This window comes from Hyaena hyaena, unplaced genomic scaffold (genome assembly GCF_003009895.1).
Source record: "Hyaena hyaena isolate Hyena2069 unplaced genomic scaffold, ASM300989v1 scaffold_2, whole genome shotgun sequence".
NCBI classification, from domain to species: domain Eukaryota; kingdom Metazoa; phylum Chordata; class Mammalia; order Carnivora; family Hyaenidae; genus Hyaena; species Hyaena hyaena.
In genome coordinates, this window is record NW_024080634.1 from 8,305,326 (window position 1) to 8,328,187 (window position 22,862).

The following is a 22,862-nucleotide window of genomic DNA, read 5'->3' on the forward strand; positions in this document are numbered from 1 at the left end:
GAGAGAGAGACAGCGTGAGCAGGGGAGGGTCAGAGAGAGAGGGAGACACAGAATCTGAAGCAGGCTCCAGGCTCTGAGCTGTCAGCACAGACCCCAACTCGGGGCTCGAACCCACAAACTGTGAGATCATGGCCGGATGCTTAACCAACTGAGCCACCCAGGCGCCCCTTGAGTCAAAAATAAAACTGCAAATTCTTTAAATACATTTAAGATTTTGGAAAACATTCTATGTAAAATTAAGAAAAAAAAAATACAGGGGCGCCTGGGTGGGTCAGTCGGTAAAGCGTCCAGCTTTGGCTCAGGTCACGATCTCATGGTTCATGGGTTCAAGCCCCGCGTTGGGCTCTGTGCTGACATGACAGCTAGCTCAGAGCCTGGAGCCTGCTTCAGATTCTGTGTCTCCCTCTCTCTCTGACCCTCCCCTGCTCACGCTCTCTCTAAGAAATAAACAAAACATTAAAAAATTAAAAAAAAAAAACTATGCCAGAATGCCAACTAGTAAATATGGGAAGAATAATGCCACTAAAAACCACCCCTCGTGGTGCGGCTATTCCCAAAGGACCCCAGCCTGCCTTGCTGGGCTAAGGGCCCTAGCTCAGCCTCAACAACCGAACCGGTTTTCACTGTTCACGATAAGGAAAGCACAGCTCTTGCATCATCCGTTCACAGACTCCTCTGTTCATGTACTCAGGCTAATGCTACTCAGAGTCTGGTTAAGAGCAACAGTATTTGCTGAATTACTATTTCTGTTCAGAGATTCATATACTTTTTTTCTTTCCCCTAATGTTTACTTTTGAGAGTGAGACACAGTGTGAGCAGGGGAGAGTCAGAGAGAGGGAGACACAGAATCCAAAGCAGGCTCCAGGTTCCAAGCTGTCAGCAAAGAGCCTGACGCGGGGCTCGAACTCATGAAATGTGAGTTCATGACCTGAGCTGAAGCTGGACACTTAACCGACTGAGGCACCCAGGCACCCCTCACAATACTTATTTTTATGTTCCAAATCACTCATCACTCAGTAATTTGCCTGAGAAGATCCCCCATGGTTTCTACTAATCCAACAGGTTACCAAAAAAAAAAAAAAAAAGAAGGTAGAATTGTTGAAAGTTAAAAAAAACACTAGAAATAGGGGAGCCTGGGTGGCTCAGTCAGTTAAGCATCTATCTTTGTCTCAGGTCATGATCTCACAGTTCATGGGTTCGAGCCCCGCATCAGGCTCTGTGGACAGCTCAGAGCCTGGAGTTGCTTCGGATTCTGTTTCTCCCTCTCTCTGGCCCTCCCCCACTCACTCTCTATCTCTCAAAACTAAATAAACATTTAAATAAATAGACACCTAGAAATATACAGCTACTTAACAGAATGCATGATTCTTAACTGTTTAAATACTGCTCCAAAGGGCAAAATATAACTGAAAAGACATTACTAGGACAACTGACAAAATCTGACTATAAAGCTGGATTACATAATGCTACTTTATCAATGTTAAATTTGCTGGTTTTGGTAACTATCTTGTGGTTATGTATGAGAGATTCCAAAAAAATACGCAATAGGATCACAAGTTGGTCTTAGAATATTACATGTGCAAAAAGAAAGAAAACTGGAAAAACCCAACAATGTTTGTGATTCCCTACATGACTTTACAGATTATTTTTATTATAAAATATTTCAAAAAATTTAGTGATAAAGTTATAGGTAATTACCATCATTTTGCCAATTTAAACAAATTCAAACACATTCACACATACAGCCAAATAAGTAACTTTTGAAAATCTTTCCCTCATGTGACTCAGTTACACAGAGTGTAAATACGTATGGCTGTCAGATATTTATTAGCCTTTAAGTACCCCAACTGCTGGCAATATAGACTGCCAAAACACGCAGATTGGCTTCTGGCTAAACTTCATGACCCAGACAGGTGACAATAATGTGAGCATAATGAAGACACACTAAGTCACTTACCATATTAAAATAATGTTTCATCTTGGTGCCTTTTGTAATATCCCATATAAATATGCTGCCATCGTGTCCTGCAGATAACATAATTCTGGAATCAAAGGGATGCGTCTCCAAGACAAATACTTCATCAGCATGTCCCTTTATTCAACAAAGTCATACAGTTAAGGAGAGTTTGCAAGGTTGAAGTTTCAAATTAAAAACCCGCATTGTCATAGTCTATAAGGGCTTTTAAAAATGTGTTAATGACAGTGATTTATATATTAGTATATATACAAATTTTCATTCATTTGATATCAATGGAATATAATTTATTAGTTTTATACCTTCAAAAATTAAATTACAGTTCAAAAAAATCTTGATTTGTTGCACTGTGTAAAAACTACCTACCAGTAAGTTATGAAGCAGCTGTCCAGTGTAAGAATTCCACACTTTAAGGACATGATCATTCACAGCTGTGACGACAATGCTATCATTCTGATTCCAAGCTATCATTGTTACTTTGGGTTTCATAAACCTTTCCTCTTCCAAAGATACGTCCCTATGAAAAAACACACAACGTGTAAATCCATTTGAATGGTACACTCAATACAAAAATAGCGAAAGTAATCTGGTTCACGTCTATACGTCATCGGATGTCTGATATATATCTGACCTACAGCAGATTATCTGGAACAGATTATGGCAAAACTGGGACAGGGAGGGGATGATCTAGAGTCTGAAGACAGATGTTGGGACACCACCACTGCCCCTAAAAGCAAAGCTTCTTCTCTCTCCCCCTTTTCTATGATTCCTTTCCCCTGACCTCAAGCCGTATCAGCAATAATGTTGTTTCTCTCTCCAGAGAAGATAACAAGAAATTTTAGGAAGACAGAACAAAAGGAAAGCATCTTCACGTCCCCAGTGTCTAGAAAAGTGCCTGACACACACTGAATCTGCTGAACTGTACATAACACTGTACTCATCTCTGCCCACTGCCCTACAGATGGCTCCTACGGGCTCTCTTGGCAAGAAAAGCACAGACATGTGCAATGACCTGCAGCCTTTATGAACATGATAGGAAGAGTCTCCCTGGAAAATATACTCATAATACACAGAGAGAGGGTAAGGCCTAACTGCTTCTGAAATCAGAGAATACATTCCAAGAAATTATAAACATAACATACATACATTTTAATTACAGAAAACCATAAGAATATGGAAGAAGTATCCCATAATATCTATCTACATAAGCACAATGGAACACAAACAAGAGAAAAACCCTAACTAGATTGGGTAGGGAAAAGTGTAACAGAAGAGGCAAAATGGAGTAATGGCTAAGACTCCATGCTTCACTTTTTTTTTTTTTAAAGTTTATTTATTTATTTGGGGCGGGGGTGGGGGGAGGGAGAGAAAGAGAAGGAATGAGAGAATCCCAAGCAGGCTCCATGCTGTCAGCACAGAGCCCTATGCAGGGCTTAATCCCTCGAACCATGAGAACATGACCAGAACAGAAACCAAGAGTCAGACGAACCAACTGAGCCCTCCAGGCTGCTAGCCATGCTTCCCTTTAAATTAAAAGGCATCCCTTGTGAATAGCCTAGAACCAACAGACATTTTGTCCTGCACCAACTTGTTCACTCAAGATTAGAACACCAAGGGGCGCCAGGGTGGCTCAGTCGGTTGAGTGTCCGACTTCGGCTCAGGTTGTGAACTCATGGTTCATGGGTTCAAGCCCCATATGGGGCTCTGTGCTGACAGCTCAGGGCCTGAAGCCTGCTTCGGATTCTGTGTCTCCCTCTCTCTCTGCCCCTCCCCTACTCATGCTCTCGCCCTAAAAAATAAACATTTAAAAAAATCTTAAAAAAAAAATTAGAACACTAAAATATACTCATTAATTCTTACACACAGAAACTCTTCAAAACTGGACAGCGGTAAAACTTTAAATGAGAAAAGACTATTCCTTTTTTTTTTTTTTTTTAATGTTTTATTTATTTCTAGGAGACAGAGAGAGAGAGACAGCATGAGCAGGGGAGGGTCAGAGAGAGAGGGAATCACAGACTGAAACAGGCTCCAGGCTCTGAGCTGGCAGTCAGCACAGAGCCTGACGCGGGGCTCGAACCCACGAACCGTGAGATCATGACCTAAGCGAAAGTCGGACGCTTAACCGACTAAGCCACCCAGGCGCCCCAGAAAAGACTATTCCTAAAATGAGGGGGTTTCAGGCAAAGTGCTCTCCATGGCAGCAGGAAAACTGAGCAGTTTTCTCACTAAGATTTTTTGTTAAAGTTTTTACATCAATGTTCATATTTTCCTTAATACAGTAATTATTCATAGGTGAATGTGATTTCAAATTATCCTCTTAATAATGAAATAACCTTCGCTATTTCACCCAGCCCAGGACTAACAGCACTCACTCTCACACTGAGCGGCTTCTTAATGCCCAGATGGGTCATTTTTAAGTAACAGTGATGGTGTGATCTGTTTGTGAACAAGGATTATCAGATCTCCAGCATATCTTCTTTCCACTCTCTACCACAAATCAATTCACAAAAGTGTTAATATCTAATGTATTTTGAAGCCAAATTAGAACTATTTGAGACAGAGCAGAGGATGAGTTAATTTTCCCAATAATTACTAAAAATAAAGCAGACATGAGAATTTCCAAAGGACTAAATGTGACACGTTTCTCAGAAAAACGGATAAAACCTTTGACATGGCTACCCTACAGCAGGCAGTGTACCAGAAACATAAGTATAAGGATAAATTCTTTGGAATAGATCAGATTTATGTATCTATGTATCAGATATGCAGGAAGTAGCCATTTGTTTAGATCAGTGCTCTTGGAAACAGGCGGGGCTCCAATCCCCTGAACATAGCAGTCAACCACCAGGGGGACAAGGACCAAGTAATTACAATGTGCCTGCTTCCACTTACCCTGAGACTCTGGTTGCCATATCCAATAAAATACTTCTCCATTCCAACTGCTCGAATCTCCAAATCCGTGCTGTTCCATCTCTGCTACCACTTAAGAACCTTAAAATATTTATAAAAAGATCTTATGCTCACATACACACCACCAAAAACTACAGATAAAATCACGAGGAAAGCATTTTTAACGTAGCTATTTTGATGATAAGTAAATGTACAGGTGTTAGTTCGAAAGACAAAGATTCAGAGCTTATCTTCATGGGAAAAACTGGTTTGTTGTAATTTGCCTAATTTTCCTGCAAATCAAACATTTAGCCAATAGTGAGCTAAGGAGAGCTGCTTTTGGTCACAGGAGCTGGTAGAAGCTACAATTCTAAAAACTTGCATTTAATGTGTCCCGTTCCCCCCTCCCCATCCCCAGCCAGGGACCCATTTCCTTCAATTCATACAATAATACTAAGTACCTGCAATATACAAGGTGATACATTAGCTGCACTACTATGAAGGACAGTATGTTTGCTTAAAAACACACTCACAAACACAAACACACTTACTCACCGATCACCATTGTTACAAAATTGGATACTATCAACTTTATCCTGGGGGGGAGGGGGCAGAAAACAAACAGAAAAGTGATCACATTCTTATTTGTAAACAAGGAACCCCCCCCCCTCCGTTTTAGAGCCAGAAACACATTTGGTTTAGAGCAAGAATGAGAACTTGTGCTGCTTAGCCTCATCATTCACACAGGAATCCTACGTTTAAGTGCAAAACACCTAACCATGAATCTAACAAGACTATTAAAAAAGCAGCCTTCTTTCTAAACTTAAAACTCTATTACATCTGTATAAGAATTCACTTATGAAAAGTGATCAAAACATAAAGGCTTAAACAGCTGAAGACAAGGCATATTCACTTTGTTGATTACTAAGGTTCAAAAAAAAATGTTTTTCTCTTTAAAGTAATTTGGATCTGTTTATCAAATAACTTCACAAGAACTTCCTACAAGAAAAAGATAACCGGACCTCTGACCAATACTCTGGAAAGCTGAGAGTTCTCTATCTTACTACACACTAATAAATGAGCATTCTGATCATTAGAGGATTAAGATGAGTAGGCCCCCATGAAACCAGCCAACCCAGATAAACTGTCCTAATCAAGATTTTGGACTTAGAGCTGAAATAACCAACACAAAATATTAGCATTGTCACATACTTGTCAATAATATCCTTCACCTTTATATATGCAATCCCTCTTATATCTAAAATTAGAATCAAGAACAATTGTTAGCAGTATTTGACTATGTACCAAAGATTAATCTACAGAATTTTATAACACGAATACTTACTGTGTGGCTTTCAAGTTCTGCGATTTTTTCAGGTGCTTCAAAGCCCAAAAAATACATTCTGATTACATGATCAGTACTACCTGTGGCTAAAAACATACCACCTGCAATAAAAACATTAAGATTAAAACACTAGGTTTGTAACAAATACCCGAGCCAAATTTCTGTATCAAATTAATAAGCAAGATCTTTTTTTCCAGAACTACGTTTATCTCAATAAATCCATTTTCTAACTCACTATACAAAGACTTTTTAAAATTAAATTAATGCAGAGTGATGTTGTAATTTATAATGAAAAACACACACTTGGTCTTCATCCCTGTTTCTGGCACAGAGCTTCCAAAACCCTTGGAATCTCCTAAGTGACAACATGGATAAAAGTTTCTTGATATTCAAAACAAATCCATTTCAACCACATCACAGTTCACATTAATGAAGTGGCTCATGGAAAGCACCTAAGAATAGGGGTGCTGACTGCTGGAAGTACCCAGTATGTGATCAGAGGGCTGGAAATTTCAGTCCTGCTCCTCCCCTGACCTCTGAGGACTGGGGCGAGGGGCTGAATCGATCACCAATGATTTAATCAACTATGCCTATGTAACTGAGTCTCCATAAAAACCCAAAAGGAAAGGGTTCAGAAAGCTCCAGGCTGGCGAACACGTGAAGATCTGGGGACGTGTGGCATGCCTAGAGTGCCCCATCCCACACACTATCCTCTGCTTCTCTGCCATCTGCCTGTTACTGAATTATATCCTTTTATTAGAACCTGGAAATCTAGTAAGAGGTCTGAGTTCTGTGAGCTGTTCTAGCAGAATAATCAGACCCAAGGAAGGGGTTGTGGGAAGCTCCTATCTTTAGCCAATCAGTCAAAAGCACAGGTGACAATGTGGTGTGGGTCATGGGGAGTCTTGTAGGACTGAGCCCTTCACCTGTGGGGCCCCACACTGCTTTAGGGCAGATAGTGTCAGAAAGGAAGGGAACTGGAGGACACCCAGCTGGTGCTAGAGAGAGAACTGTTTGGTGATACTGAGAAAAAAACAAAAGACATATCTATCAGATGAGACTTTAATTTAAAAGTAATTCAAGCCAGAAATGTTCACAATCTCCCACAGCTCTACAAACTACGGGCAATGACCACATGCGCCGCTACCTGAAATGCGCCTGACAAAAGGGACACAAGTTCACACGCCCACACCTCGCTTCAGAGTACAAGTTCACTCATTCAGGCTTTCAGGCTTTTACTGGGGGGCAGGGGTGTCTATGACTTCTCCTAAAAAGAAAGCCTACTACACAAGTTCGGTGTCAGAAAGGAAAATGTGGAATATTCTCACCAGGATATGTGGAAAACAAATTGAAAGTATGAAAGTACACAGTTCAGCCTGTTAAAGAAAATCAGTTTGGTGTCTCTCACAACAGGCACACAGACACCTTAAGCCTCCCTCTGCCAGGTCTTCTTCTATCACAGACTCTGACCACCATTAGAAATCAGAGAGTGGCAGAATGGGACAGTGGAAGACAAGAAATATGAAATAAACATCATAGATTAATCCTAAGTCATCTAGCATCCGTCCAATAAAGGCTCTTAGCAGTACTGTGGTCACTCAATAAAGGCTAAAATAAAACAAGAAAAAGGAATTACTAAAGTTATCTTACCAACACTAAAAGAAGAACAAAGCATCTGAACACCTGGTCTAGGCTTTTCCGTGAACTTCAGGGGACGTGGACTTTAAAAGAAGATGTTTTAGAACTCATTAGTTTAACACATTAACAGGGTTCAGAATAGTGGTCTGAAATCCAACATATTTCAATATTATAAACTTATTTATGAAGCCCCTCCCAGTACGTCAAGTATCTCCGTAAATAATATCACAGCTGGACGGGTTCTGGAGGACAGTCTGATCCCCAAGTTCACAAGAACCCTACCAAACAGCAAGGGCAGACCTCCCAGCCCCGTCCTGTAGCTGAGGGGACTAAAACCCAGAATGCAGGGAAGCCGCCATTGTGGCCGTAGGACAGGGAACACAACCCCAGGGGACAGCGCCACTCGTCAGAAACAGTGCGAGCCACATGTCTAACTTTAAATTTTTATCAGATCCATGTTAAATGTGAAAAGAGGAAATTAATTTTATTTCATTTAACCCAATATATCCAATATATCACATCAATATTAATAAAAATTAATAAAAATATTAACGAGAACTTTAGATTCTTTTCATATTACATCTCTGAGATCTTCCAGAATATAGTGCACACATACTACACCCCTTCATCAAAGATACCTGATCTGTATTCAGATTTCATAAAACCTTAATTCACATACTCAAGTTGTCTGAAATACACTTAAAGGTTTTATAATACCTGAACCAAGTATCAGGTTTTAAACTGAAACTAACGACTCAGATCCTGGACTGTTCTAGCCACACCTGAAGTGCTCACTGGTTGTTGGCACTGGCGGGTACTGTCTACAACCCACATCCTCTGACTCTTCAGTGACCCTGCCTGCATCTCTGACTACACATTTAAGTACACATTTCTAACATTCTTCAAAATGTTTCACATACGATTTTTTTCCTCCCACAGAATGTGCCCTCTAAGAGTAACGAGCTATGATTCTTTTCCATATCCTAACATGTAAGCAGTACACTGTAAACAGTAGATAGTCGGTGAGGCACTAATGCTGTATATAGTAAAAAGTAAAAAGGCAACCACAATACAGAACTTCCCTTTATCACCTGGCTGCATCTCACTGGACTAAACTATAACATTAAAAAAAGAAAACTTATTATTACACAATTAGAGGCACGTACCTGAACTTCAGGGATTCTAAATCCCACTGCCAGAAGCAAACTGTCCCGTCAGCACCAGTAGAGACCATGTATCTTTGGGAGCCTTTGGCCATTGGGCTAAACTGAAACAGAACAACACACACAATTCAGTTTCCTGACCGCCTACTGAAGTCAGAGTTTAATGGTTTCTCAAAGTTAATTTCAACTGACAAATTCAAGTAAAATCTAACAATTGCAAAATACAGGTGACAGTAGCATAGTGAAAAATCATAACCTAAAAAAATAAGGTCTCTCTCTATGTAATGTGATCTCAATAAAAGATTACCGTCAAAACGAACAAACAAGAAGAGTGAGAAAGACTTCTGCGAACAGAAAGTGACGAGCAGGAAGAGATGGTCCTGTCAATAGGAAAGCTGCTCACAAAGCCTCGATAATGAAAACCATGGGGCATGGTAGACACAGGGTCAGAATGACCAATAGAAAAATAGATGATCAAGTCCAAAATGGCCCTTACATAGAAAAGCTAAGATAAAGGTATTGTCTCAAATCAGTTGGGGAAACAATGGATCAGAGCATAAATGATTACCAATTGTGGAGCAATCTGGAAGCTATTCTTCCGACTACACCCCAGGATAAATTCCAAGTGGATCAAACATTATTACTCAAACATTTAAAAAAAAAAACTATGAAAGTATTCTAAGCAAACACAAGAATTATAACTTCAGAACTGGGCGTTCAACGGTGTTACACAGCAATCTAGATAACGTAAGATCAAACTGGACCAGAGACAGCCAATAAGGCTTCAGAGACGGAGAGGAAAATACAAAGGAAACAAGAAAACACACTAGGCAAAGAAATATGAACAAAAGTACAAAAGTGAGAGGGAATACGGTATATGATAGCAATGGAAATATCCATAGGAATACAGTGTTCGTTTGTGGAAGTGGTGGGGAAATGGGCTAAATGGTAGAGAATCTGGACCCAGTAAGAGCAAGAGGTAAATGCTGTTCTCAAGTAAAACGCAAAAATTTGTCAGACAGCAGTATACAATATTTTCTGAGAGGAAACAGATCAGACAAACCACCGAGAATCAATCCAGTTAAACCCAAGAACCTTAACTGGAAGGAAGCAGCCCCTTCCTTCCCCCAGAGTGGGGAGGAGAGCCATGAAGAAGGAAACACACCTGCTGACTCACCAGGCATTCATCTCAAAGGAGCTTAGCAAACAAAGATAAGCACTGCCATTAACAGGAAAGAAGAGGTCAGAAGCAATTTTTCTAGGTTATTGACATAGTTATTTATCATTACAACATCCCAGAGAGATACGGTTTATGATCTGTTTTATGATTTTTCCAATTATACACTTTGTAAGGGAGGTAGGGCTTGAACCCAAGACTTCTTCAAAGAAGCTTCTTCCAAGTTCCTTCTCCTCAAGTATAGGAAACAGAGAGGTTTTATAAAATGCTGAAAGTGATCATATAAATCTAAGCAGGTTATGTTCCAGAAGGCAGACCAAAACTTGAGTTTTGGGGAATATCCCATTAAAAGTAATAACTAACAGTATGTTAATAAATATTCTTATAATTAAAATTAAAACATCACAGTAAAATCTGTAACTCAACATAGACTATCTTAAGAATTCTAAACCCGAACGTCTGCGGAAGAGTAATTGCACTATAATGAGTCTCCCATGTTCTAACTAAATCAGTCTTAAATACACAAGTGGTGCTGCTAATCTGTCTAACAACTGTCCCTAGCCTGACACAGTACCATTCTCTCTGTAACGCTTCTCAAATATTTTTAAATATCTAGCATGGCAAAAGTCGCCAGGTTTGTTCTGGTTAGGCTGGGGGCAGGGGCTATTTTCTCTTCTAAATGAACTTGATGGCATGCTAAATTCCATTAAAACAAAGCAACTGGGATTTCAAATATAAACACACTAACTTTATACCATGATTTGGATAGATATGACATCTTTACAGCACTGAATCTTCTGAGTCAAGAGTATGCTATACTAGACATTTTCACTAACACAGACTATCCCCTCCCCACCCAACCCCAAGGCTCTGTCATTATTTTTAAGACCTTTCTTCATCAAGAGTTTTCCAATTTCTTGGTGTAGTTTATTCCTATGTGTATGAAGGTTTTTGTTGCTATTGTGAATTATGATCTTCTGTTCTATTTGCTAATTAGTTATTGATGGTTTATAGCTAAGTTTTGGTTTTAGGACACAGTCCTATATTTATCTGGTTTACTAAGCTCTTAACAATTCTGTAAGTTTGGGTTTTTTTGTTTTTATTAATTTTTTTAATGTTTTTTATTTATTTCTGAGAGAGAGAGAGAGGCGCAGCGTGACCAGGGGAGGGTCAGAGAGAGAGGGAGACACAGAATCTGAAGCAGGCTCCAGACTCTGAGCCGTCAGCACAGAGCCCAACATGGGGCTTGAGCCCACGAACCGTGAGATCATGACCTGAGCCAAAGTCGGACGCTTAAATGACTGAGCCACCCAGGCACCCCTTAACAATTCTTAAGTTTTAAGAGAATTCACCAATGAGTCCTCTGAGCTTGGAGTTTTCATTTTAGGAGATATTTTTTAATACCCAAGAGGCATATTTTTAACTTTTCAAGCTTTTCCTTTTGTAAGTAGCAACATTCCTCAAATGCGGTATCACTGACAGCCACGTTTCATTAATCATCCTCAAAGCTACTCATCCATGACCATAACATGTACCTCTAGGTATTAAACAGTAAGAGTCTCGTTTTTCCAAGATGCGTTAGTTACGTCCTGCATAAAGAACACATAAGAATCATGCTTTCTCACTCTAGAGAAAGTTGGGATAGAAGGAACTTACTTAAACATCATCAAAGCCATCTATGAGAAGCCTTCAGCTAACATCATCCTCAACGGGGAAAAACTGAGAGCTTTCCCCCTGAGATCAGGAACACGACAGGGATGTCCACTCTCACCACTGCTGTTTAACATAGTGCTGGAAGTCCTAGCATCAGCCATCAGACAACAAAAGGAAATCAAAGGCATCAGAATTGGCAAAGAGGAAGTCAAACTTTCACTCTTCGCAGATGACATGATACTCTACATAGAAAACCCGACAGACTCCACCAGAAGCCTACTAGAACTGATCCAAGAATTCAGCCAAGTTGCAGGGTACAAAATCAACGTACAGAAATCGGTTGCATTTTTATACACCAACAATGAAGCAACAGAAAGAGAAATCAAGAAACTGATCCCATTCACAATTGCACAAAAAACCATAAAATACCTCGGAATAAACCTAACCAAGGATACAAGAGATCTGTATGATGAAAACTATAGAAAACTTATGAAGGAAATTGAAGAAGACACAAAGAAATGGAAAAACATTCCATGCTCATGGATAGGAAGAATAAATATAGTTAAGATGTCATTACTACCTAAAGCACTCTACACATTCAATGCAATTCCAATCAAAATTGCACCAGCATACTTCTCAAAACTAGAACAAACTATCCAAAAATTTGTATGGAACCACAAAAGACCCCGAATAGCCAAAGTAATACTGAAAAATAAAACCAAAACGGGAGGTATCACCATCCCAGACTTCAGCCTCTACTACAAAGCTGTCATCCTCAAGACAGTATGGTATTGGCACAAAAACAGACACATAGACCAATGGAACAGAATTGAGAACTCAGAAGTGGACCCAAAAGTATACAGCCAACTGATCTTTGACAAAGCAGGAAAGAATATCCAATGGAAAAAAGACAGCCTTTTTAACAGATGGTGTTGGGAGAACTGGACAGCAACATGCAGAAGAATGAAACTAGATCATTTTCTCACACCATGCACAAAAATCAACTCAAAATGGATAAAGGACCTGAACGTGAGACAGGAAACTATCAACACCCTAGAGGAGAAAGCAGGAAACAACCTCCTTGACCTCCACCGCAGCAACTTCTTACTTGACACATCCCCAAAAGCAAGGGAATCAAGAGCAAAAATAAACTGTTGGGACCTCATCAAGATTAAAAGCTTCTGCACAGCCAAGGAAACAACCCAGAAAATTAATAGGCAACCAACGGAATGGGAAAAGATAGTTGCAAATGACATATCAGATAAAGGGTTAATATCCAGAATCTATAAGGAACTCACCAAACTACACGCCCGAAAAACAAACAACCCAGTGAAGAAATGGGCAGAAGACATGAACAGACACTTCTCCAAAGAGGACATCCAGATGGCCAACAGACACATGAAACGATGCTCAGCATCCCTCCTCATCAGGGAAATACAAATCAAAACCACACTGAGATACCACCTCACGCCAGTCAGAGTGGCTAAAATGAGCAAATCAGAGAACTCTAGATGCTGGCGAGGATGTGGAGAAACGGGCACCCTCCTACACTGTTGGTGGGAATGTAAACTGGTACAGCCCCTCTGGAAAACAGTGTGGAGGTTCCTCAGGAAACTAACAATAGAACTCCCTTATGACCCAGCAATAGCACTGCTAGGAATTTACCCAAGGGATACAGAAATGCTGAGGCATAGGAGCACATGTACCCCAATGTTCATAGCAGCACTCTCCACAATAGCTAAAACATGGAAAGAGCCTAAGTGTCCATCAACAGATGAATGGATCAAGAAGATGTGGTTTATCTATACCATGGAATACTACATGGCAATGAGAAACAATGAAATCTGGCCATGTGTAGCAACATGGATGGACCTTGAGGGTGTTATGCTGAGCGAAATAAGTCAGGCAGAGAAGGACAAATATCATATGTTTGCACGTATAGGAGGATTAGGAGGAACTTGACGGAGGAACAAGGGGGAGAAGAAGGGCGGAAATGGTGGGGGAAAGGGAGAGAGGCAAACCATGAGAGACTCTTGAATGCTGACAAAAACTGAGGACTGATGGATGTGGGGGGGAGGGGGGATGGGCATGGAGGAGGGCACTTTGGGGATGAGCACTGAGTGTTACGTGGAAACTAATTTGACAATAAACTATTTGTTAAAAAAATAAATAAAAAAATTTAAAAAAAAGAATGCTTTCTCAACAGGCCTGGTAGCTTTAGGACTCTGTACTACAACCTCACATGGCTACTTCCAAAAGTCAAAATAATTTTCTTGAAATCTACACTTTTTTTAATAAAGTCTATTTATTTATTTTGAGAGAGTGAGTGAGAACAAGGGAGGGGCAGAGAGAAAGGTAGAGTGAGAGAACCCCAAGCAGGGTCACTGTCACTGCAGAGCCTGAGGCAGGGCTCAAACTCATAAAACCAGGAGATCATGACCTAAGTCAAAATCAAGAATCCGACACTTAACCAACCTAGCCACCCAGGAGCCCCCAAATCTACAAATTTTGAGTAACTATTCAGCACATAGCATATGCCTGGAACATAACTTCTCCGTTTACAACTTGTTTGGTAGCAAAATAAGGACTCTGTAATGTATGCTGATCCTCTATTTGCTTTTAAGAAGAATGCATTCGGGGCACCTGGGGAGCTCAGTCAGTTAAGCGTCCGACTTCGGCTCAGGTCATGATCTCACGGTTCGTGGGTTCGAGCCCCGCGTCGGGCTCTGTGCTGACAGCTCAGAGCCCGGAGCCTGTTTCAGATTCTGTGTCTCCCTCTGTCTCTGACCCTCCCCTGCTCAAGCTGTCTCTCTCTCAGAAATTTTAATTTTTAAAAAATTAAAAAGAATGCATTTGTCAAAGGTAGTTAGCGACCCTATTAAAATACTGCTAAAAATGCAAATGTTTCCTGTGTGTCTATTACATGTGCTAATTTAGTCAGAGGTCTGGAAAGGCAGAATGTGCACAATGTAAAACTCGCCATTTGAGCCATTTTAAACCGTACAACTCGGCAGCACTTACTACATTCACATGCAGTGCAGCCATTACCACTATCTGGTCCCAGAGTTACTATTTTAGAAGACAAATTGTAACCTGTCAAAGCATTTTCAATGGATTCTCTTGGCTATTTTAGGTGTATCGTACATGGAATATGGTGCCATAGTTGTCTCTTGCTATAAATGGATGGACGTGAGCCATGTGACCCTGAATCATGCAGCCCAAATCCTCAGCACCAGTCTCCCAGGAGTACTGAATCTCTACTCCTTAGATGTAACAATGTATCAACACTCGAGAAATTTACTATCAATATAATACTATTACGTAATATAGAATTCACGTGGAAATTTCTCCCAATTTCTCAAATCTGCTCTATCGGTTTCCTGGACTCCTAAAGCCAGGACCCAAATCAAGACTCACACATTGCATTCATATTTGTATCATTTCCTTGGTTTCCTTGTAATTTTATTTATTTATTTATTTTTTACTTATTTTTGCCTTTCTTGAAACTGGTTTTTTGAGGGTACTTTTTTAACATAAATACTAATAGGTAGATAAGGAAATTCCGCTGTCGAGTCAATGCATTAATAGTTACCAGTCTACTCAGATTTTCTCTCTCTTTGTGCCAGTTGCATCTTAATTTTCAAATTTCCCATATAGTCATTTAACATATCCTCTTTTTAATGTCTGAAGGGTCTATAAAGATTCCCCCGTTTCAAAATTGATAATGGCTGGGGCGCCTGCGTGGCTTAGTCGGTTAAGTGTCCGACTTTCACTTAGGGCATGATCTCACGGTTCGTGGGTTCGAGCCCCGAGTCGGGCTCTGTGCTGACTGCCAGCTCAGAGCCTGGAGCCTATTTCAGTCTGTGACTCCCTCTCTCTCTGACCCTCCCCTGTTCACACTGTCTCTCTCTCTCCTAGAGATAAATAAAAAAAAAAAACATTAAAAAAATATTAAAAAAAAAAAATTGATAATGGTTTTTACTTTTTTTCATCAATCTTAAACCAACATTTTCAGTCTTTCAAAGAACTTTTGGCTTTGCTGATCCTCTTTACTGTTATACTTATGTTTTCTATTCCTAATTTTTGTACTTCTCCTCCTAACACATCCTCTACGGTTTCCTATTATTTTTCTAACTTCCTGAGAAATACATTTGATCACTGGATTTCACCTTTTTAACATATATGCATTGAGAGCTATAAATCCCCCTTTCTGCACAGCTTCAGCTGTGTATTAATAGTGCAATGCCATGTAATTAATTACCCCAAAACGTAGCTACCAAAAACAACATATATTATCTCACAGTCTCTAAGGGTCAAGACCTCGGAGAAGCTTAGCTAGATGGTTCTGGCTCAGGGTCTCACAAGGCTGTAGCAAATGTCAGCCTGGGCTTCCTGGGGATAGAGAGGACCTTCTTCCCAAAGGGAAGACTCCCTTGCCTCTAGCAGGAGACTTCAGGTGTCTGGCCATGAAGACCTGTCGTTAAGGTTGTTTGAGTATCCTATCAACATGACTGACATCTGACTTCCCTCCAGATATGTGAGTCAACAGAATAAGACAGGCCAACCCAGGGCACCTGGGTGGCTCAGTCGGTTAAGCATCTAACTCTTGATTTCAGCTCAGGTCATGATCTCATGGTTGTGAGATCGAATCCCACAATGGGCTCTGTGCTGAGTGTAGAGCCTGTTTGGGAGTCTGTCTCTCTCTCTCCCTCTCTGCCCATCCCCCACTCACACTCTCCACGTCTCTCTCAAAATAAATAAACGGAAAAAAAAAAAAAGATAAAAGAAAAGAGACAGGTCAACCCTATTCAATGCAGGGACTTACCACAAGGCAGGAGTCCACAAAGTAAAACTCATCAAGCATCATCTTGTTGGCTGGCAATCAAATTCTACATCCCATAATATACAGGACCTAATTTTTTCATTAATAGTTAAGTATTCCCAAATTTTTATTGTGATTTCTTCTTTGATACATGAGTTATTTAAAAGTACATTGCCTAATGTGGGGATTATTCTATTAATTCTGGCTATTAATAATTTCAGGCTTAACTCCACTACTGTCAGAGTAGGGATTACGGTAAGATTTGGGATTATTTCAGTTATGTTCAAATTTGTTAAGAACTTAGCGGGTCAGGGGCGCCTGGGTGGCTTAGTCGGTTGAGCGTCCAACTTTCGCTTAGGTCATGATCTCACGCTTCGTGGGTTTGAGCCCCGCGTCGGGCTCTGTGCTGACTGCCAGCTCAGAGCCTGGAGCCTATTTCAGAGTCTGTGTCTCCCTCTCTCTCTGACCCTCCCCTGCTCACGCTGTCTCTCTCTCTCTCTCTCTCTCCTAGAAATAAATAAAAATATTTAGGAAAAAAAAAAAGAATGGGTCAGAATGTGGACAGTACTTATACAATAAACACCCACTTATGGCTGTAAAGAAATAATGCAGATACTATATGCAATGTTTCAATGTGGCATCCAAGTCCTTAGTTGTATTGTTCAAATCTGTATTTCTTTTTCATAATTTTTTTAATGTTTATTTACTTTTGAGAGGGAGAGAGACCAAGCACAAGCAGGGGAGGGACAGAGAAAGGAGGAGACACAGAATCCAAAGCAGGCTCCAGGCTGTCAGCACAGAGCCCGAGATGGGGCTCAGACTCGCCAACCTCAGGATCATGACCTGAGCTAAAGATAGATGCTCAATCAACTAAGCCACCCAGGCACCCCTATATTTCTTAATAGTACAGACTCTTCACTCAATTACTGAGAGACACAGAGGTGTGTTAATCTCCCACTATGATTATGAAGATCTACTTTTCCCTGTGAACTCTATTTTTGCTTTATGTATTTTGACTCCAGGTTACTAAATATACAACTCAATTTCCTGTTTTTATCATTAAAAATTGCCCCTTCTTACCTCTAAAAATATTAATTTCCTTAAGGCCTATTATCTAATTTTAGTGTACCATATCAGCCTTCTTATAGTTACTGTCTACAAAAGTTTTCAACCTTTACTTCCAGCTGCCCCTTAGCCTTAGAGTGAAGGTGGGGCTTTGCTTCCTAGTTACATGTGAGACGTGTCCTTCCCTGGGACTGCCTACTGCACTTACAAGCACAGTGTCCGTGAACTCAGTGCCGGCTGAATGCTAGCACTTCCCACCCCTCTTTCGCCCTCCTGTCTTGCCCTTTCTATAAGACTATTCCACATTTCCCTCTCCATCAGCTGGTTATACACCCTCTTACAATTCTTTTGTTATTTTAGAGATTACTAAACGCATCTTCATCTTACTAAAAGTCTACTGTAAACTTGTATTTTTCACTTCTCAATGCAAAGATCTAAGAATACTAGTTACTCTATTAGCTCTATTACTATCATTTGCTAGTTTGTCTCTGTATTTTTAAACCCATAAACCCTTAAACCTATATACTTGTTGTATACACTTGGTGCTTTTTTCCATTTGCCCACATTTTTTTTAAACTCTTCATTCTTTCTTGCATCTCCAAGCCTGGGATCACATCTCCCTCTCAGCCTAAAGAATCATATTTAGAATTCCCCTGTTCCATTGCCAGAAGACTATCTGAAAATGTGTTTAGAGCTTCAACCTATCATTAATATACTTGATGGGTTCAGAATCCTTGAGAAGTCGTCACTATTAGCAGTTTATTAATTTTAAATAAACCCAAACATAAGATTTTTTTTTATGTATTTATTTCATTAAGCAAGCTCTATGCCCACGTGGGGCTTGAATGCATGACCCCAAGTACCAAGTTGCACACTCTACCAACAGAGCCAGCTAGGCATCCCCAATAGCACTTTAGAAAGAGCACTTCTCTGGAGCACCAGGGTAGCTCAGACGGTTGAGCATCCAATTCTTGGTTTCAGCTTGGGTCACGATCCCAGGGTCATGGGATCGAGCCCTGCATCAGGCTCCAGCACTGAGCATGGAGCCTGCTTGGGATGCTCTCTCTCTCTCTCTCTCTCTCTCTCTCTCTCTCTCTCTCTCTCTCTCTCTCTCTCTCTCTCTCTCTCCCCCGTCACTTGTTGTGTGTTCTCTCTTAAATAGAAAAATAAAAAATAAAAAAATTTTTAAAGAGCACTTTTTTGTCTATCAACTGCCACTGTTCTACTGAGAAGCTAATCATCAGTCTTATTGCTTATTTTTCCTTTTGGTTACCTTGAGATTTCTCTTTGGCTTTAAAAGTTTTATTGTGATGAAAGGGCCCCTGGGTGGTTCAGTTGGTTAAGCGTCAGACTCTTGATTTAGGTTGAGGTCATGATCTCCACAAGTTCAAGCCCCACAACAGGTTCCGCACAGAGCAGAGCCTGCTCTGAATTCTGTCTCTCCCTGCCCTTCCCCTGCTAGCGCTCGCTCTCTCTCCCTCAAAAAACAAAGTTAACGAAACAAAAGTAAAAGTTTTATGGCGATGTTCACTAGCCCTAGTTTTTTTTTTATTCTGCTCAGGGTCCTCGGTGTTTCTTCAATCTGTGTCTCTATTTCTTCAGTGCATTTTGCGAAATCCTCAGCTCCTATCACTTCAAGTGCAGCCCTGCTCCATTCCCTCCTCGTCCTGCTGTTCAGGAATCCCAGGTACACACGTGGCCCAGTGCATGTGCAGAGAGGCGACATCATCTTAGCAGGGCCTGTCTACCGGCTCCGTCTTTCTGCACAGTCCCACCTCCTCCCGCTGTGCTGCCACCTACTTACCTTCTTCTGACCTCACTTGCAGTTCATGAATTCTCCAATTTCTTCAGTCGTGGCTCGTCTGCTGTTAAACCATCCGCTCAATTCTGAAATTCCCCTATATATTTCAACTCCACAATTTCCTTTGTACTAATTTCCAGTTGCTGTAATTTGTTTCTATTCTAATTAGCTGCATTTATGTGTAAATACTTCCAAACTATTTCCTCCCCAACCAACCCTGCAAGTGTGTCAAATATCCTGCTAAGCTTTTTGGGCACCCCCCATGGAAATGGTGAATGCCTTCCCACCCAAGGCTCCTCTCTCTGCCCTTTCCTTACCTACCATATCTTGATGTCCCAAGTTCTTACTATATTAGTATCTCAAGTATTTCTTCAGGAAAGCCAGGGGCATCAGGGTGGCTCAGTCCATTGAGCATCTGACTCTTCATTTCAGCTCAGGTCATGATCCCAAGGTCCGTGAGTCAAGCCTTGCATTGAGCTGGGCATGGAGGCTGCTTAAGATTCTCTCACTCTCCCTCTGCCCCACTCCCCAGCTCACACACTCTTTCTCAAAATAATTTTTAAAATAAAATAAATAAGTAAAAGAAAAGCTAATCCAAACCAGCTATACAGTATGTCTTTCATTCCAGTAGAATGTTCATTTACTGTTCTTTCAGACAAAAGGGTCTACCTCTGGTTGTAATACTACTATCAGTTTTGAGAATGTAAGTTGTATCAAATGGCAGTGTATGATGCTTCCCTTGAGAAGCGTGTACACCAAAATATTGAAAGTGACTACTTCTAGATGGTAAGATCATGGAGGCTTACTTTCTTACTTGCTCATTTTTCTGCAAATGATATTACTTGTACATATTTTTAATATAAATTGAAAAAGACCTTTACTAAAATTAAAAATGGTTTCTATATGATAACAGGGCCAAGAAAATAAAAAAGTTTAATAACTAAAATTGTGTACCTGCTTTGACTTTGAACTTTGGTAACCACTGGCAAGCACAGAGGACCACTCTGATGCATAAAAACTTACTACCACCAAGACTTCTCAGGTATATTCAGTAGGTGACAACTACATGTGGCCCCATAACCAAAGAATGAGTCTCAGGAAAAATCAGAGCCCCATTTTCACAGTCAGGGACTCCACAATGGTTTTAGGACAGACACCAGCACACAGTGCTAGAAGTCTTCCCATTTCCTGCTATATTGCCTGTAAGTTCATATCAAATAACAAAATATCAACTGTGAAACACAGTCTTCTAGAAAATTATACTCTTTGCCTTTAAAAAAACAAGTACACCAAAATATTGCTTAAATTCTCAAAATAAAACACTATCCCGATTATGGTTGTCTTCATTCAAAAATAAGTCTGTTGTCTCAATTCTTCAAGAAAACTAACCAGAAGAGTTGAGAAAAATCTCTCCTTTCACAGGACTTCACACCAAATCTCTTTGGAGAGCATTTTTTTTTTTTTTTTTAATTTTTTTTTTAATGTTTTATTTATTTCTAGGAGAGAGAGAGAGAGAGACAGCGTGAGCAGGGGAGGGTCAGAGAGAGGGAGTCACAGACTGAAACAGGCTTCTTTGGAGAGCATTTAACATACAGCCTGGGTAAATCCACACATGAAAATGGAACCACTCCGGGGCACCTGGGTGGCTTAGTCGGTTAGGCGTCCGACTTTCGCTTAGGTCATGATCTCGCAGTTCGTGGGTTCGGGCCCCGCGTCGGGCTCTGTGCTGACTGCCAGCTCAGAGCCTGGAGCCTGTTTCGGTCTGTGACTCCCTCTCTCTCTGACCCTCCCCTGCTCACGCTGTCTCTCTCTCTCTCCTAGAAATAAATAAAACAAAACAAAACAAAAAAATGGAACCACTTCCACAGTTTTATCCAAATTCAAATCAGAGGCACCAATGTGCCTTAAAAGGCCTTATAAATCATCATCTCCTAACGAAATGTGATTTTCAAGATAATGACCCAAAGGCACCGTTTTCAGTTCCGAACGAACTACTGGGGCTAAGACACAATCATCAGTGGCTACCACAGCGGGACTAACAGACATTTCAGGCCTACAAGAGCATACACCTCAAGGTGATCAAGCCTTTAGATCACTGATCCTGAAAGTGCAGCCCCTGGAGGAGGAGGAAGAGGAGGAGGAGGAGGAGGAGGAGCAGCAGCAGCAGCAGCACCTGGGAAGTTACTACGAATGCCAATTCTCAGGCCCCACCTCCCCCGTTTTCAGTCAGAATCTCTGGCGGTGAGGCCTATCAATCTGTGCTTGAAACAAGGCCTCCAAGTGATCCAGAGGCACATTAAACAGAATTATCGCTCGGGCCCAACAACCAAGTTACAGGAACTACAGGAACACGCAAGCAGTAACCTCCAAACCGGGAACTCCACAGGTAAACACCCAACTCTTTCAACAAAGAAACTTACTGTAAGGGGTTTTAAAAGCTGGGCAAGGGAATGCAATTTGTTTTAAGCTTCTTTTTAACAACAGTAACCAATTGTAAGGTATAGGTTTTGTCTGATTCCTCAAAGTAACTCTATTTATGAGACAAATGGAAATCTGAACATGAAAAAAAAAGTATGATGATATCTTTTTGGTTGTGTTTTTTCTTTAAAAATAATTTTTTTTAATGTTAATTTTTTTTGAAAGCGAGACAGAGTGTGAATGGGGGAAGAGCAGAGAGAAAGACGACACAGAATCCGAAGCAGGCTCCAGGCTCTGAGATGTCAGCACACGGCCCAACACAGGGCTTGAACTCACAAACTGTGAGATCATGACCTGAGCCAAAGTCAATTAATTAACCGGCTGAGCCACGCAGGCACCCGTTTGTGTTTTTTAAAAAGAAATTCTTGGGGCGCCTGGGTGGCTTAGTCGGTTAGGCGTCTGACTTTCGCTTAGGTCATGGTCTCGCGGTTCGTGGGTTCGAGCCCCGTGTCGGGCTCTGTGCGGACTGCCAGCTCAGAGCCTGGAGCCTGTTTCAGTCTGTGTCTCCCTCTCTCTCTGACCCTCCCCTGCTCACGCTGTCTCTCTCTCTCTCCTAGAAATAAATAAAAAAAATAAATAAAATAAAAAAAGTTTGTCAAGAGTGTAAAAAAAAACAAAAAAAAATAAAAAGAAATTCTTATCTTTTATTTTATTTATTTTTTAAATTTTTTAAATTTTTTCTTTTTTTCTAATTTATTTCTCAGAGAGAGACAGACAGACAGCATGAGCAGGGGAGGGTCAGAAAGACAGGGAGATACAGAATCTGAAACAGGCTCCAGGCTCCGAGCTCGCTGTAAGCACAGAGCCCGATGCAGGGCTCAAACCCACGAAACCGTGAGATCATGACCTGAGCCGA

The 22,862-nt window shown here is 40.8% G+C and overlaps 1 protein-coding gene across 2 annotated transcripts in view; it reads right to left on the minus strand.

Moving 5' to 3' along the window:
* BRWD1 (bromodomain and WD repeat domain containing 1) overlaps positions 1 to 22,862 on the minus strand; it is a 120,915-nt gene that overhangs the window by 69,888 nt on the left and 28,165 nt on the right. For both annotated transcript variants that reach the window (XM_039228920.1, XM_039228911.1), the window contains exons 9-15: positions 9,014 to 9,114; positions 7,860 to 7,930; positions 6,210 to 6,310; positions 5,420 to 5,460; positions 4,868 to 4,966; positions 2,342 to 2,492; positions 1,958 to 2,092 (exon numbers count right to left, since the gene is read on the minus strand). In XM_039228920.1, coding sequence (XP_039084851.1) covers positions 1,958 to 2,092; positions 2,342 to 2,492; positions 4,868 to 4,966; positions 5,420 to 5,460; positions 6,210 to 6,310; positions 7,860 to 7,930; positions 9,014 to 9,114 — 699 coding nt within the window. The remainder of the gene's footprint in view (positions 1 to 1,957; positions 2,093 to 2,341; positions 2,493 to 4,867; positions 4,967 to 5,419; positions 5,461 to 6,209; positions 6,311 to 7,859; positions 7,931 to 9,013; positions 9,115 to 22,862) is intronic.